Raw genomic sequence first — 14,454 nt, 5'->3', positions numbered from 1 at the left:
CCTCTGTTAGATCTACATGCGCGTTTCCTCCTTCTACCAATCAAAGGTACACGCTTTTCCCAATTACTGTTTTATGTTATTGCTTTGTTTTAGCTTTGCCCAATTTCTGTTTTACCTTATTACTGCGCGTTTCCTCCTTCTACGTTTGTTTCGACCATGATAGCGGATGCACTAGGAAATTGACGGTTGGTTTTTAGTGACCATGATTGCGGATGCAATGGGTTATACGACCTATGAACATCTGATTTTGTGTCAACACCAGTATCATTAGAAACCTAGGTCCGAATGTGTTTGAACTCTTCTGAAATTGTTTTTTATTTATTCTAATTAGTAATGGATAATACATGGATGTCTTCCAAACGATTGTCGAGAGAGTACGAGAATGGGGTATCAGAATTCGTTAAGTTTGCCGTTGCGCACGCCGAAGACCCCAGTAGAATGATATGTCCTTGCTTGGGTTGTTGTTATGGGAAACGGGTTGACGCAGTTCAGTTGACATCGCATCTAATGAGGCATGGAATTGATCGAAGTTATACATGTTGGAATTTGCATGGGGAGAAAAGTAACGAGAATGTTGAACCGGGGGATAGTACGACCTATGCCTCAAACTATAGTGGCGCAGATACATACGATTGTGATCGAGTTGAAGAGATTGCAGAAGCACTTGAAGGAGATCTTAAGGATTGTCCCGAAATGTTTGAGAGGTTGGTAAGTGATGCAGAGAAACCTTTGTATGATGGTTGCACTAAATTCACAAGATTGTCTGTGGTATTAAAGTTGTACAACTTAAAGGCGGGCAATGGGTGGTCGGATAAAAGTTTCACAGAGTTATTAGCCCTTTTGAAAGATATGCTTCCTGAGGATAATGTTCTTCCCAATCGAACATATGAGACCAAAAAGATGTTGTGCTCTATTGGCATGAGCTATGATAAGATACATGCATGTCCAAACGATTGCGTTTTGTTTCGAAATGAGTATGCATCGTTAAATGAGTGTCCTAAATGCGGTGTCTCGCGATATAAGAACAAGTTGTCTCCAGCAAAGGTCTTGTGGTATTTTCCTGTTATTCCGAGATTTAGACGCATGTTTCGTAGTGAAACCGATTCAAGACACTTGACCTGGCATGCAGATGAAAGAATTATAGATGGAAAGTATCGACATCCGGCAGATTCACCACAGTGGTTGAAAATTGATAATGATTATCCTGAATTTGGAGAAGAATCAAGAAACCTTCGCTTGGCATTATCTACTGATGGAATGAACCCACACGGTATCCAGAGTATCTCACACAGTACATGGCCTGTGATTATTATGATTTATAACCTACCTCCATGGCTATGTATGAAGCGTAAGTACATGATGTTGTCTATGTTGATTTCTGGACCTAAACAACCAGGGAATGACATAGACGTGTACTTGAAGCCCTTAATCGAAGATTTAAAGATTTTGTGGGAGACCGGTGTGGAGGTTTATGATGGATATAGGAAAGAAAGTTTCAACTTGAGGGCGATGTTGTTTGGCACAATTAATGATTTTCCAGCATACGGAAATCTATCAGGGTATAGCATAAAAGGTCAATGTGCGTGTCCTGTTTGTGAAGATAAAACAGATTGGAAGCGCTTGGAGTTTGGTCAGAAGAATGTCTTTCTCGGTCATCGGAGATTCTTAAATTCAAATCATCACTACCGTGGATGGAGAAAGGCGTTCAATGGAGAGACAGAACAAGGCAGAGCTCCACCTATATTGACGGGTGATCAAATTTTTGAAAAGGTGAAAGATTTGGATACTCAGTTTGGCAAGCCTTTTGCCCACACACTTGTCAAAAGTGGGTGGAAGAAGAGGTCAGTTTTTTTTGAATTGCCGTATTGGAAGTCCTTGTATGTGAGACATTTTCTTGATGTTATGCATATTGAAAAAAATGTATTTGAAAGTGTTATTGGCACGTTACTCAATATACAAGGAAAGTCTAAGGATGGCCTTAAGGCAAGAAAGGACTTGATAGCGATGGGAATAAGAACTGAATTAGGACCCTTGAAGAAAGGAAAACGAACATATCTACCGCCTGCTGCTTATACTCTATCTAGAAAGGAGAAAAAAACATTGTGTAAGTTTCTAAGTGAAGTTAAAGTTCCAGAAGGGTACTCTTCAGATATTAGAAGACTTGTGTCTATGAAAGACCTCAAGTTAAAGAGTTTAAAGACCCATAATTGCCATGTTATAATGGAACATTTTCTCCCAATAGGTATACGTTCTATTCTTCCAGAAAAAGTAAGAAGCTCTATAACTAAGTTGTGTTCTTTCTTCAAGTCAATTTGCAGTAAGGTGATCAATCTTGCGATCTTACCAATGTTGCAAAAAGAAATCGTTATTACTTTGTGTGAGCTTGAAATGTTTTTTCCTCCATCATTTTTTGACATAATGGTACATCTAGTTGTTCATCTTGTGAAAGAGACACAATTGTGTGGACCAGCTTATATGAGATGGATGTACCCTGTTGAACGTTATATGAAAATATTAAAAGGGTACGTGAAGAACCGAAGTCGACCAGAAGGTTGTATGGTTGAAAGATACATTGTTGAAGAAGCGATTGAGTTTTGTACTGAATATTTGTCTAACGTTCAGTCAATCGGACTCCCCAAGTCTCAGCTTGTCGAAAAGAAAGAAGGAAAAAATCTAATTGGAAATAAAATCGTGGCAGTATCAAGGGTCGAACGGGATCAAGTGCATTTGTATGTTCTGCACAATGAGAATGAGGTTGAGCCGTATGTTGAAATTCACAAGGATGTTCTCCGAGGTTTAAATCCCAATAGAAATGAAAATTGGATAGTACGAGAGCACAATCGATGTTTTATACCTTGGTTTAAGGATCATATTTATTCAAAGTATTATTCAGATCCCGCTTCAATAACAGAAAGGTTGAGATGCTTAGCATATGGTCCAAGTTTCCATGTTTTTTCTTATAGCGCATACGCGATTAATGGATACACATTTTATACCAAAGAACAAGATGATAAAAGTACTATGCAGAATAGTGGTGTCACCGTGGTAGCTGAAGCAATGCACATATCAAGTGTGAAGGACTTAAACTCCAAATTTGCAAATCTGTCGTATTTTGGTGTTATCGAGCACATTTGGGTGTTTGATTATGAGAAGTTTCAGATTCCTATATTTGGTTGCAAGTGGGTTGAAAATAATAACGGCATTCGAATGGATAAGTCAGGATTTTTGCAAGTGGATCTTAATAGGGTGGGATACAAAGATGAGTCTTTTATTCTAGCCTCTCAAGCTAGACAAGGGTTCTATGTCAATGATCCGAAAAGTACGAAATGGTCTATAGTTCTTTTTTCCAACAAAGTAATTGATGAAAACACTGGAGATCAAGGTGATATTGATGTTGAGATTGAATCGTTTACCAGAAATGATCAAGATGAGAATATTATATCAAATGATTCATATATTAGAAATGATCATAATGAGGGTATTTGGATCAATCCAACCGTCCGTGTTGTTAAGAGACATGTAGAACATATTCCAACCAAGAAAAGAAAGAGAACTTAGTGAAAAAGGTACAGGTCAAATGATTTTAATTGTTTTCTTTATTACAGGTAAAATGACTTTTATGATTTTAATTGTTTTTACATTTGTCATCTGATTTTAATTGTTTTCTTTTTTACAGGTAAAATAATGATGCTGGATATTTGTTTAGATGGAGATGCTCTATTGTCGTCAAGCCTCATTCGCGTAGATGATGATGCTGGATATTTGAAAGTATCCCTCTACGACAATGGAACATGTCCATCTAAACATATATCAATTCTATCTTCAAAAGATAAGGGTTCAATGTTGGCAAGTTACATTGGTTTTCTTGTTCGACAACATATTCCGATTACATGTGATAATTGGAGAAGTCCGGACTTGAAGGTTGGCAAAGAAAAAATATGGTCGGAGATACAGGTACTTACCATATATTGTTATATGTTTTTTGTTGCATCAACTTTGCAACCCTGTATTGTAGGCAGAATTTAGGACTTCTCAAAGTTGATTTCTTGTTACTTTGTCGTTCATAAAATACACCACTAAATTCTCTGCGTTTAATTTTTAATTTTTTTTCATCAGGCTTGTGTCTCAATAGAGGATGGGTATCTACCTAAAGTTACTTTTGTAGTGGTCCAAAAGAGACATCACACCCGTCTCTTTCCTGTCAACCCCAAAGAGACCGATAGAAGTGGAAATATTATGCCAGGTTTTTTCAATATATTTCTCAACGCAGCTGGTATATATTATCATTTGAATTTATCACTTTTTGCTGATTTTGTTGTTCTAAATTGTCAAAGGAACCGTGGTAGACACCAGCATTTGTCACCCTAGGGAATTTGATTTTTACCTTAACAGCCATGCAGGAATTCAGGTAATATTAGCTATGTCATTTAACTTTATGCCATTGTTTACTATTTGTTGCTCAATCGCCTTTTGACAGTTCTGTGTTATTTGCATTTGGACGTGTTCTTTTTGCAGGGGACTACTTATGCTGCCATCTGTTGTTTTGGTTGAGCCTTATTTTGTATGGATGTGCGATAGAACTACTAGACAGCTTTTGGATATACAGAACATGTTTGCCACCATGGGTGGATGGGCGTTTTTGTTTAGTATTGGTTAGAACTACTAGACAGCTTTTGGATACAGTGGTCACTGGGTGTTGGTTGCTATGTTTTATTCTCTTAATTGTAGTACTTTGAGAATATGTTATTGTATATTGTTGATCAAAGAATCATATATTAATGTTGTATATATGGAGGATTAATGTTGTATATAAATGGATTCATGTTGTATATATCAAAGGATTAATGGTGTATAACATTGGATTAAAGGATGAAATCAATATGAATTTTACACTTTTGAAGCATGCGAACAAGTTACCAATTAAATATATAACCACTGTTTTTCAAACAAATTTTTTTAAAATAACTAACACTTTAGAGGGCGCTTTGTCCAGAAAGCGCCCTCTAAACACTTTACATTGACAACTTTAGAGGGCGCTTTTTCCTGAAAGCGCCCTCTAAACACTTTACATTGACAACTTTAGAGGGCGCTTTTTCCTGAAAGCGCCCTCTAAACACTTTACAATGACAACTTTAGAGGGCGCTTCTTCCTGAAAGCGCCCTCTAAACACTTTACATTGACAACTTTAGAGGGCGCTTTTTCCAGAAAGCGCCCTCTAAACACTTTACACTGACAACTTTAGAGGGCGCTTTTTCCAGAAAGCGTCCTCTAAGGTGTCCCTTTATGGACCACTCCAGAGGGCGCTTTTTTCTTAAAGCGCACTATAATGTGGCCACTTTAGACAGCGCTTTCTCCAGGAGAACAAAGCGCTGTCTTTACCTATGTCAGCGCCAGATTAGAGGGCGCTTAAAAGCGCTGTTATAGGCCAAAATAAGCGCCCTCTTTTCCCTTATTTGGCGTAGTGTTATAACTTACATGACGACATGTACAAACAAAAAAAATACACATAAAATTTAAAGTACACCCACCATATTTGACAACAAAATAATGTTGTTTCTCTTTTAGAACATACAGCTTATTATGAAAATATATTACAATAGTATTAATTATGTACTAGTATATCTTTAAAAGATGTTTGATTAAGAGTATACTAGTTGCTTGCTATTTAAATATACTTATTTTGACCTGTGTAGTCTTCAGGTGGGAAACAAAACAAAAAATGGTGGGCTAGCTACTTTCCGACGTCGAAACACCAAATTATCACGACAACTACATACAAGCCGCATGCTTTAACCATACATATACTGCGTTCGTTGAATACTCCTTCACACTCACATGATAAAAGTATTAAATATGAGTTGAATATTTCTGTTTGAACCTGACCTTGTTGTTGTATTCATTCATATACATAAATTAAACAACTCCTGATAATGCACCGACTGACCATGCATGCATTTATTGACTTTATTAATGCTTGCACGAGGAGCGGCAGAATAATAAACAACATAGGATGAATGTATGATCGAATATGGATCCTCGATCCTCAAATCCCTAGATGCTCAAATCAATAAGATTTCTGTCACGTAATGTAAGTGTGTGTACCTGCCAAGTAAACAAATGTACATATAGATTAAGATTAGACACTATATATATAGACAAGGTGGAGAATCAAGGGAAAACAAACAAGAATAAAACATAAACATCAAGCCAGCTCAACATATATTAATGTTTAAAACATAATTCTATAAAGACATTTTCAAAATTAATACAATTTTTTAATTATAAATTTTTAGCTATAAAGTTTTAATTTTTTTAAGTATATTTATTAAAATTAAAATATGATATTCTCGATCCGTTTTTTCTTTGTTTTAAATCACTTAAAAAAGTTGTAATAAAATATATGTTGTTTTACAATAACAATTAATTATCAATAACATTTTTTAAAAAAACCGAACCGATCGTCATTGGAACCGGTGAGGTCTTTGATCTGGTCTAATGGGTTGGATATGTTATCAAACCAGTGGGAATCAGTCAAAACTGATAAATGTTGGAATTGATAGAATAATTAGGGTTTTCAAGAAAGATGATGAAGAAGAATAAGAGAGAAAAAAAAGAGAAAACTGAATTGTAAAAATGGAATCCTTATTGATGAAGTTGTTATTTACATCATATCATGCCCTTTATAGAGGCAACAAAAACGCATGCACAAAACTTACAAAGTAAAAAATACAAGGCTACACGATACACTTCAACACAACAACTACAAGATGTATTCAACTCTGTTGAATACAACCATCTCTAAACAACTCAGTTCGACTGAGTCGAACGCACCACAGTCGAACTCAGACTTGAAACACTGAATTATCAACTTCTACCATACCACTTAATGCCTGCTTTCAAGGCTTCTCATCCTGATACTTTTCTTCAACTCATCAAATCTAACTTTCTTTCAAAGACTTAGTGAGTATATCAGCTAGTTGTCATTATGTCTTGCAATGATCAAGTTCAAGCTTTCCTTTGTTAACTTGATCCCTCAAAAAATGATATGTCATCTTTATGTGCTTACTTCAACCATGACACACTGGATGATTAGCCAGTTCGATAGTTGACTTGTTATCGACAAACAACTTCATTTTCTTAGGTTCCATTATCTTGAGCTCTTCGAGTAACATCTCTATCCATGTTGCTTGACATGCTGCATATGATGCAACCACATACTCAGCTTCACAAGATGACAAAACCACAGCGTTTTACTTTCTTGACTCCATAAGATTGGTGCACCTCTGATCATGAATATGTAGCCTGCAATACTCTTCTTCTCGTCTTGATCTCCATTGTAATCTGAATCAGTGTAGCCATATACCTCTACATTTGTACTAATATTCTTATTTTTCCTCGACATCACCACACCATGATCAATCGTACCTTTGATGTATCTTAGCACTCTCTTGACTGTTGTTAGATGACATTCTTGAGGCTTCTCCATAAACATGCTCAACAATCTGACACTTTGACAAATATCTGGCTTAATATTGCAAAGATACCTCAAGGATTCAATGATTTGTTTGCACAATGTTGCACTTACAAACTCATCATTTGATTCCTTTCTCAACTTTTCTCCAATCTCCAATGGTGTAACAACTGCATTACAATTACTCATCTTGAACCTCTTCAAGATATCTTGGGCATACATCGTCTGGTGCAAAAATACTCATTCACTTGTGTCTTTAAACCCCATCCCTAAGAGATATGACAAGTTCCTTACGTCAGACATTTCAAACTTATGCATCAGTTTCGACTTGACTTCTTTTATTTCTGTTTTGTCTGCACATGGAATCAGCAAATCATCCACATGCAAGAATATGATGACTCGACTAAGTATGCTTGCATTATTAACGCACACTCTATATTATGAGACACATTTTGAGAAACCTGCTTCGACCAGGATGTTATCTTTCCTCTTATTCCAAGCCCTTGAGGCTTACTTCAAACCATGTAGAGCCTTCCTCAATTTGTATACCTTCGACTTCAGCCCTTTGATTACAAGTCTCGGTGGTTGACAAACACGGGCTTCTTCTTCCAAAGATCCATTCAGAAATTTTGACTTTACATCTAGTTGGTGTATCTTCCATCCTTTGTATGTTGTCGTTGGCACAACAATTATGATGAGTTCCAGCCTTGCCAGATGTGCATAAACTTCGTCGAAATCAATACCAGGTTTTTGCATAAAACCTCTTGCCACCAGTTTTGCCTCGTGCTTAGCAATCTCACCATTTGGCATTAACTTCAACTCGTAGACTCAATTCACATCAATTAGCTTCTTGATTTCTTTTTCTACAAGTTCCCATGTCTTTCTCTTCTCGATTGCCCTGAGTTCTTCTTGCATGGCTGCTAACCAATTAGAATCATTCATGGCTTGATCCAAATCGATTGGTTTTAATTCAGCCATCACCATTACTTCTTTTATTAAGTCACCATCTACATTGAATGCTTGATTTGGAAATCTCTCATATCCATCTAGCCTTGTCAACTCAGTTCTTTCTCTAGTCGATCTCCTAACATTCTACTCAGATGGTTCTTCATTTCGATTAGTTGTGACTTCAGTCTGTTGGTCTTCATCAAGCACAATTGTGATTGTTTCTTGCTCATGTCAAACTGACCCTTCACTTCAATCCTATATTTTTCTTTCATCCACTAGAACATCTTGAGTGGTCATAAGTTTATCATCATTTGGTGAATACAGTTTGTATGCACCAGTCGAATGATAACCTATGAGCATCATAGCCTGACTTTGATCATCTAGTTTCTTCCTTAATTGTTCAGGTACATGCCTGAAGCAGATTGGTCCAAAGACTCTAAGATGACTAACATTTGGCTCATGTCCTGTCCAAGCACCATAAGGTTTCTTCTCGACTATCTTCTTCGTTAGACATCTGTTTATAATGTATACTGGTTCGAACGGGCTTCACCCTAAAATCTCTTAGGCATATCTTTAGCCTTCAACATGCTCCTAGTCATGTTTAATATACTTATATTCCTCCTCTCAGCTATACCATTATGTTGAGGTGTATAGGGTGAAATTATCTCATGCCATTCCTCAGTCCAAAATCTTGCAAATTCTCTAGAGGTGTATTCACCACCACCATCATTTCTCAGTTTCTTTAACTTGCATCCACTTTGTTTCTCGACATGCAATTTAAATGTTTTGAATTGTGTGAATACCTAACTCTTTCTTTCGATAAGGTAAATCCACATATAACTATTGAATTCATATAGAAGGTTGGGAAATAACATTTACCTCCATTTGACCTTACTTCAAAAGAATCACACACGTCGGAGTGAACAAGCTCCAACTTTTCTCTCGACTTCATGGACAAGTAATGTTTGAATGCCTTCCTTGTATGTTTTTCTTTGCAGCATTCCTCACATACTTCACTTGGTTCTTTCACTTGAGTTAAGACACATGCCATCTTCTTCTAGTTGATCATACTTAGACCTATGAAGTTTAGGTGTCCATACCTGTTATGCCATAGCCAATTCATATCTTCGACAGTAGTCGAAGCAAGACATTAATGATCAATTATATTGATATAAATCTTGAAGGTTTTGTTATCTGCCAATGGTGCCTTCAGGATCATCCTTCCTTAACCATTATACACCTTCATCATATTTTCTTCCAACTTCATGTTATACCCTTTGGCAAGTAATTAACCTATGTTTATCAAGTTACTTGTCATTGAAGGTACATACAATACGTCAGTAATGTTGGCTCTTCAACCATTTTTTCTCAACACAACTATGTTTCCTCTTCCCTCTGATGTAACATGTCTGCCATCTGCAAACTTGATCACCTTCTTGATTGATTCATCTAACTTGGTAAACTAGTTTTTATTTTCAGTCATGTGGTTGTTGCATCCTGAATCCATATACCACATATTGGTTTGTTCATTATTCTTCTGAGTATTGTCCATGAGTAGCATATCACTAAAAGTCTTTTTCTCCAGCATATGCATATTTCACTTCGTCATCATCTTTTGCTCTAGATTCCTTCTTTCTTTTACAATCTCGAGTATAATGACCAAATCCTTGACATTTATAACACTACATCTCATTCATGTCAACTTTCTTCCCAGAACACTTGTTACCCATGCCTTTCTTGATTGAATCAGGGTGATTCTTTGAATTTTTACTTAACTTCTCATCATTAACAAGATTCTTTATCTACTTCGCCTTTTATTTCTCGAACTTCTTGATGAATATTACTTGCATTGCTTGTTCAACCATGCTCTCTCTCTCTCTTAGTTCCTCTGCTTCAGTCTCATCTCACGAGCCTCCAATAAAGCTTGAAGTTCTTCTACCTTTATCTCAACTAGGTTCTTGGACTCTTCAATGGACACGACAATGTAATCAAAGTTTTTAGTCAGAGATCTCAATACTTTCTTAATCTTCTGCAAATTAGTGATTGATACACCATTCGCTTTCATCTGGTTTGTTAGTGATACCACATGCGTAAATAAATTGGAAACTAACTCATCTTCTTTCATTTGAGTCATCTCAAACTGCTTTTTCAGTGTCTACAATTTTACTCTCTTTAATTTTTCATCTCTGTCGTACAATTTTTTTTTAAATTGTACCATGCTCCTCTTGTCGTTTCTTCTTAGGATCCACATATTGATGGATCAAGAATAGAGCTTTTCCATCTTTCTTTCTTCGTTCCTTGTACGTAGCTTGCTGAACATCATTTGCATTCTCTTCCAATGCATGTACTTCATTGTTCATAATTTCAGCCACTTCTTGAATTATGAAGATGGAATTCATATGCGCAACCCACCTCTCATAGTTCTCTCCTTTGAAAACCGAAAGACTCGTTGTAAATTGCGTTAATGTTGTGTTTTCGTTTTCCACTACAGATTCTCTTTGAATCGCAACCAGGTTCATTGATACCAATTTGCTGGAACTGATGGAACAATTAGGATTTTCAAGAAAGATGATGAAGAAAAATAAGAGACAAAAAATAGAAAACAAAATTCTTATCGAGTGAAGTTGTTATTTACATCATACAATGCCCTTTATATAGGCAACAAAAGCTCGGACTCAAAACTTACAAAGTGAAAAATCAAAGCTACAAGTTACACTTCAACACAACAACTATAAACTATATTTGACTTTGTCGAATACAACCATCTCTAAACAAATCGGTTTGACTGGGTCGAACGCACCACATTCGAACTCAGACTTGAAGCACCGAATTATTAGCTTCTACCAATAAAAATCGAAGAATTGTTAAATGTTTTTTTAATTCAAAACGACGTAGTTTTTATTAATTTTAAAAATAAAATAAAATAAAAATATAATACAAAGAAAATGTTTCTATCTTGTTCCTTCTTCACAAGCGAACATTTTCTTCTTTCCACTCTACGATGTCGCCGATACAAACCTAAATCACCAAAAACGCCAACTCAGTTTCACCACCATTTTGATTCAGCCAGCTACACCACCATGATTCTTCTCCAGGTTCATGATTCTTTTCATGTTTATGTTTGAGATGTTTATACTTTGATTTTTTATACAAGTTCATTTGTAAGGGTTTCTACTATACTTAATCTTCCATCTATAAAATAAGATGATCATAAAACTATTTAATAGATGATGAACTTCCAAGAAAATTTATCAGCTAATAGTCACATTAATTCCTTCTTAAGGTTTAAAGATTATCAAATGATAATTTACCATATCTAAGGAAATATTTATTGAACTCCTGTCAGCCTGTTTAAGGATCTAAATCAATATTCTATCAACAATGCAAACAAATTAAAGACAACGTTTTTGCAAATTAGATTTCGAATGTTAATGAGATTATAATTTAGTTCCTACTCTTAATGCCTGCGATATCTTTTAAGGTTGAAAATTAGTTTGTGTTATTATTAACTCTGGTTCATTGATAGTTACCTAAGTAGAAGAAGAGAACATGTGTCTCTTTAACGTATCCCATTCTATTCTTTATTTATGTAACTATTTATGAATATGTTTATTTCCAATGCATTGATTGGAATATCATAATTCTTTTTTCAATAGATAGAATAAGATTTTATCTTTATGACTTTATGTTTTGTTTCACCTTAGGAAGAAAATCTACACACTTAGCACATTGTAAAATTGTCGGGGAAAAATATATTATATGTATCTACTGTAACAAAGTTTTAGATGGAGGTTAAACTCATAGGGTAAATCAACACTTGGCTGGAGTAAGAAAATAAAAAGTTCAGATGTTGCTAAAAGTGAGTCATTCACTACAAAGGGGGTGAATTATAAGTACAAACAAACCCACAAATCGATGCATTTAAAAATAATGATGCTCGCATTGGTACTTATTTTTTACCCATAACAACTTCGGGAGCTCAATCCATTTTAAAAAAAGTGCGCTGCAAAGTTAAGAAGTGGTAGAAAATATGATCTTGATATTGCAAAGTGGTTTATTGATGCATCTATTCCTTTCAATGCTGCAAATCCCGCTTATTTTCAACCTGCAGTTGATGCTCTTTGTTGCATGAGTGATGGATATAAAGTTCCTACTATGCATGACCTTCGTAGTAATTTATTAAATAAGTGGGTTGATGACACGAAGATACAGATAGAGCAATATTGTTCTATTTGGAATAATACAGGTTGTACTCTTATGGCAGATAGGTGGACTAATCGCTATTGGAGAACTCTTATCCACTATTCATAAGTTATGTTGATGCCATTAGTGCTTCTAAAACTGCAGACATATTGTTTAAGCTTTTCAAAGAAGTAGTGTTGTATTTTGGTCATGAAAATGTTGTTCAAATAATTATAGATAATGTTGCGAACTATGTTGCTATTGGAATGTTGTTGGAAAAGGAGTTTCCTAAGTTGTATTGGTCTTCTTGTGAAGCACACTATATTAATTTAATGTTGCAAGATATGGGGAAATTAGAGGAAGTGAGTGGGACAGTGCCACATGCATACAAAATTACCAAATACATATATAATTATTTTTTTGCATTGTATTTGATGAGACGAAATACAGGTGGAAGAGAAATACTTTGTCCTAGTCTAACTCGCTTTGCTACTTATTTCGATTTGTATTTTATACTATTTTATTGTGTGTGATGAATATGTTTAGAATTTAATTTAAAGAATGAGCTTGTGAAATTATGTTATTTTTAAAAAAAATAGGTGCTAGTGATTTTTTTAGAGACCAGGTCATCCGTATCGACCAATTTAATACCTGTATATTTTATAGTGACATATTTATTCAATCGAGTTTTCACGTTTTATCAAGTTTAGTCATGCGATTCAACCAATGATCTAGTGGTTCGATAAATGAACCATTGGCTCAGTACCTTCACCAGTTCGATGACCGGTCTGTTTTTTAAAACATTGCTTATTATACATTTAAGTATTTATTACTCTCTCTTTTCTTAATTTTTTAAATTTACTCTTTCAATAAAAGATGATTTGTAAAATCACTCTTAATTTCTATTTTCGAAAAGTCCAAAACGACTTATAATTAAAAATGAAGAATGTGAATTTTCATTAATATTGTAATCTAGTGGATCCATATAACATCTTCTAATTCGTCTCATGTGAGAAGCATGTGAGATCTCAATTGAGGTTGAGCGAGATATGTCATGAGTTCACCATATGGGTGATGTTACTCTATTCTAAGATAACCCAAAAAATGACTCATCCATCATATTCCCTTATGGAGCAGAGTCATATAAGTCATGACCGAAGAAATAGCCTAAAGACTCGACATATTTTGCTAGATCACGTAGAATTATATATATATATATATATATATATATATATATATATATATATATATATATATATATATATATATATATATATATATATATATATATATATATATATACGTCTAGGGTTATGTTAAAGAAACAAATTATTTACAAATCACCTGTATACGAACTTTCTTTTGGCATGTCACCGGCATGGTATGTACTGTTGTACTCACAACAAGTATGCTTGACACCTACAGTGGGCCCGATAAAATATTATAGGCCCGCACATTTTCAAGAGTTTTGTTAACCTACTCGTCGCTACATAATGATGTCACACATAGTACATCCAGTTCTGGAGACACAAGCCACTATGGATGAGTTATGTCACCATAACCAAAACCTGCAAGAAATTTTCCATACCATCCCGCAACAACAAAGATATTGAGACGTGTGTATTCCATGAGTGAATAGAGGTTTAAGACCCATAACCTCTCTCAGTCGAAATTTAGGAAGCTATTGATGGTATTCATGTCGGGTATAGGTGACTTATCTTTGAATGATGGTATTTACAATGCGATCGAATGGTTCGGGCACCCTTTTGATATCAGCGTGACATGATTTTCGTGATCCAGGTTCTGTTTCTTCTTAAGCCTTTAAGGAACTGTCTTGGTTTTTACTCGGGCAT

General features: G+C 35.2%; 1 protein-coding gene across 1 annotated transcript; it reads right to left on the bottom strand.

Annotated features, from left to right (window-relative positions):
- Positions 1 to 7,174: 7,174 nt before the first annotated feature.
- LOC127123859 (secreted RxLR effector protein 161-like) lies at positions 7,175 to 7,693 on the bottom strand. Its single transcript, XM_051054038.1, has one exon. It carries the CDS (start codon positions 7,691 to 7,693, stop codon positions 7,175 to 7,177), a length of 519 nt encoding a protein of 172 aa, XP_050909995.1.
- Between the last annotated feature and the right edge of the window lie 6,761 nt (positions 7,694 to 14,454).

This window comes from Lathyrus oleraceus, chromosome 2 (assembly GCF_024323335.1).
Source record: "Lathyrus oleraceus cultivar Zhongwan6 chromosome 2, CAAS_Psat_ZW6_1.0, whole genome shotgun sequence".
Classification (NCBI taxonomy): domain Eukaryota; kingdom Viridiplantae; phylum Streptophyta; class Magnoliopsida; order Fabales; family Fabaceae; genus Lathyrus; species Lathyrus oleraceus.
This window is presented reverse-complemented; position numbering and strand designations above follow the sequence as displayed.

Coding starts and splice junctions, on each gene's coding strand:
- LOC127123859 (XM_051054038.1), bottom strand. CDS start 7,693: ATGTATGCCCAAGATATCTTGAAGAGGTTCAAGATGAGTAATTGTAAT.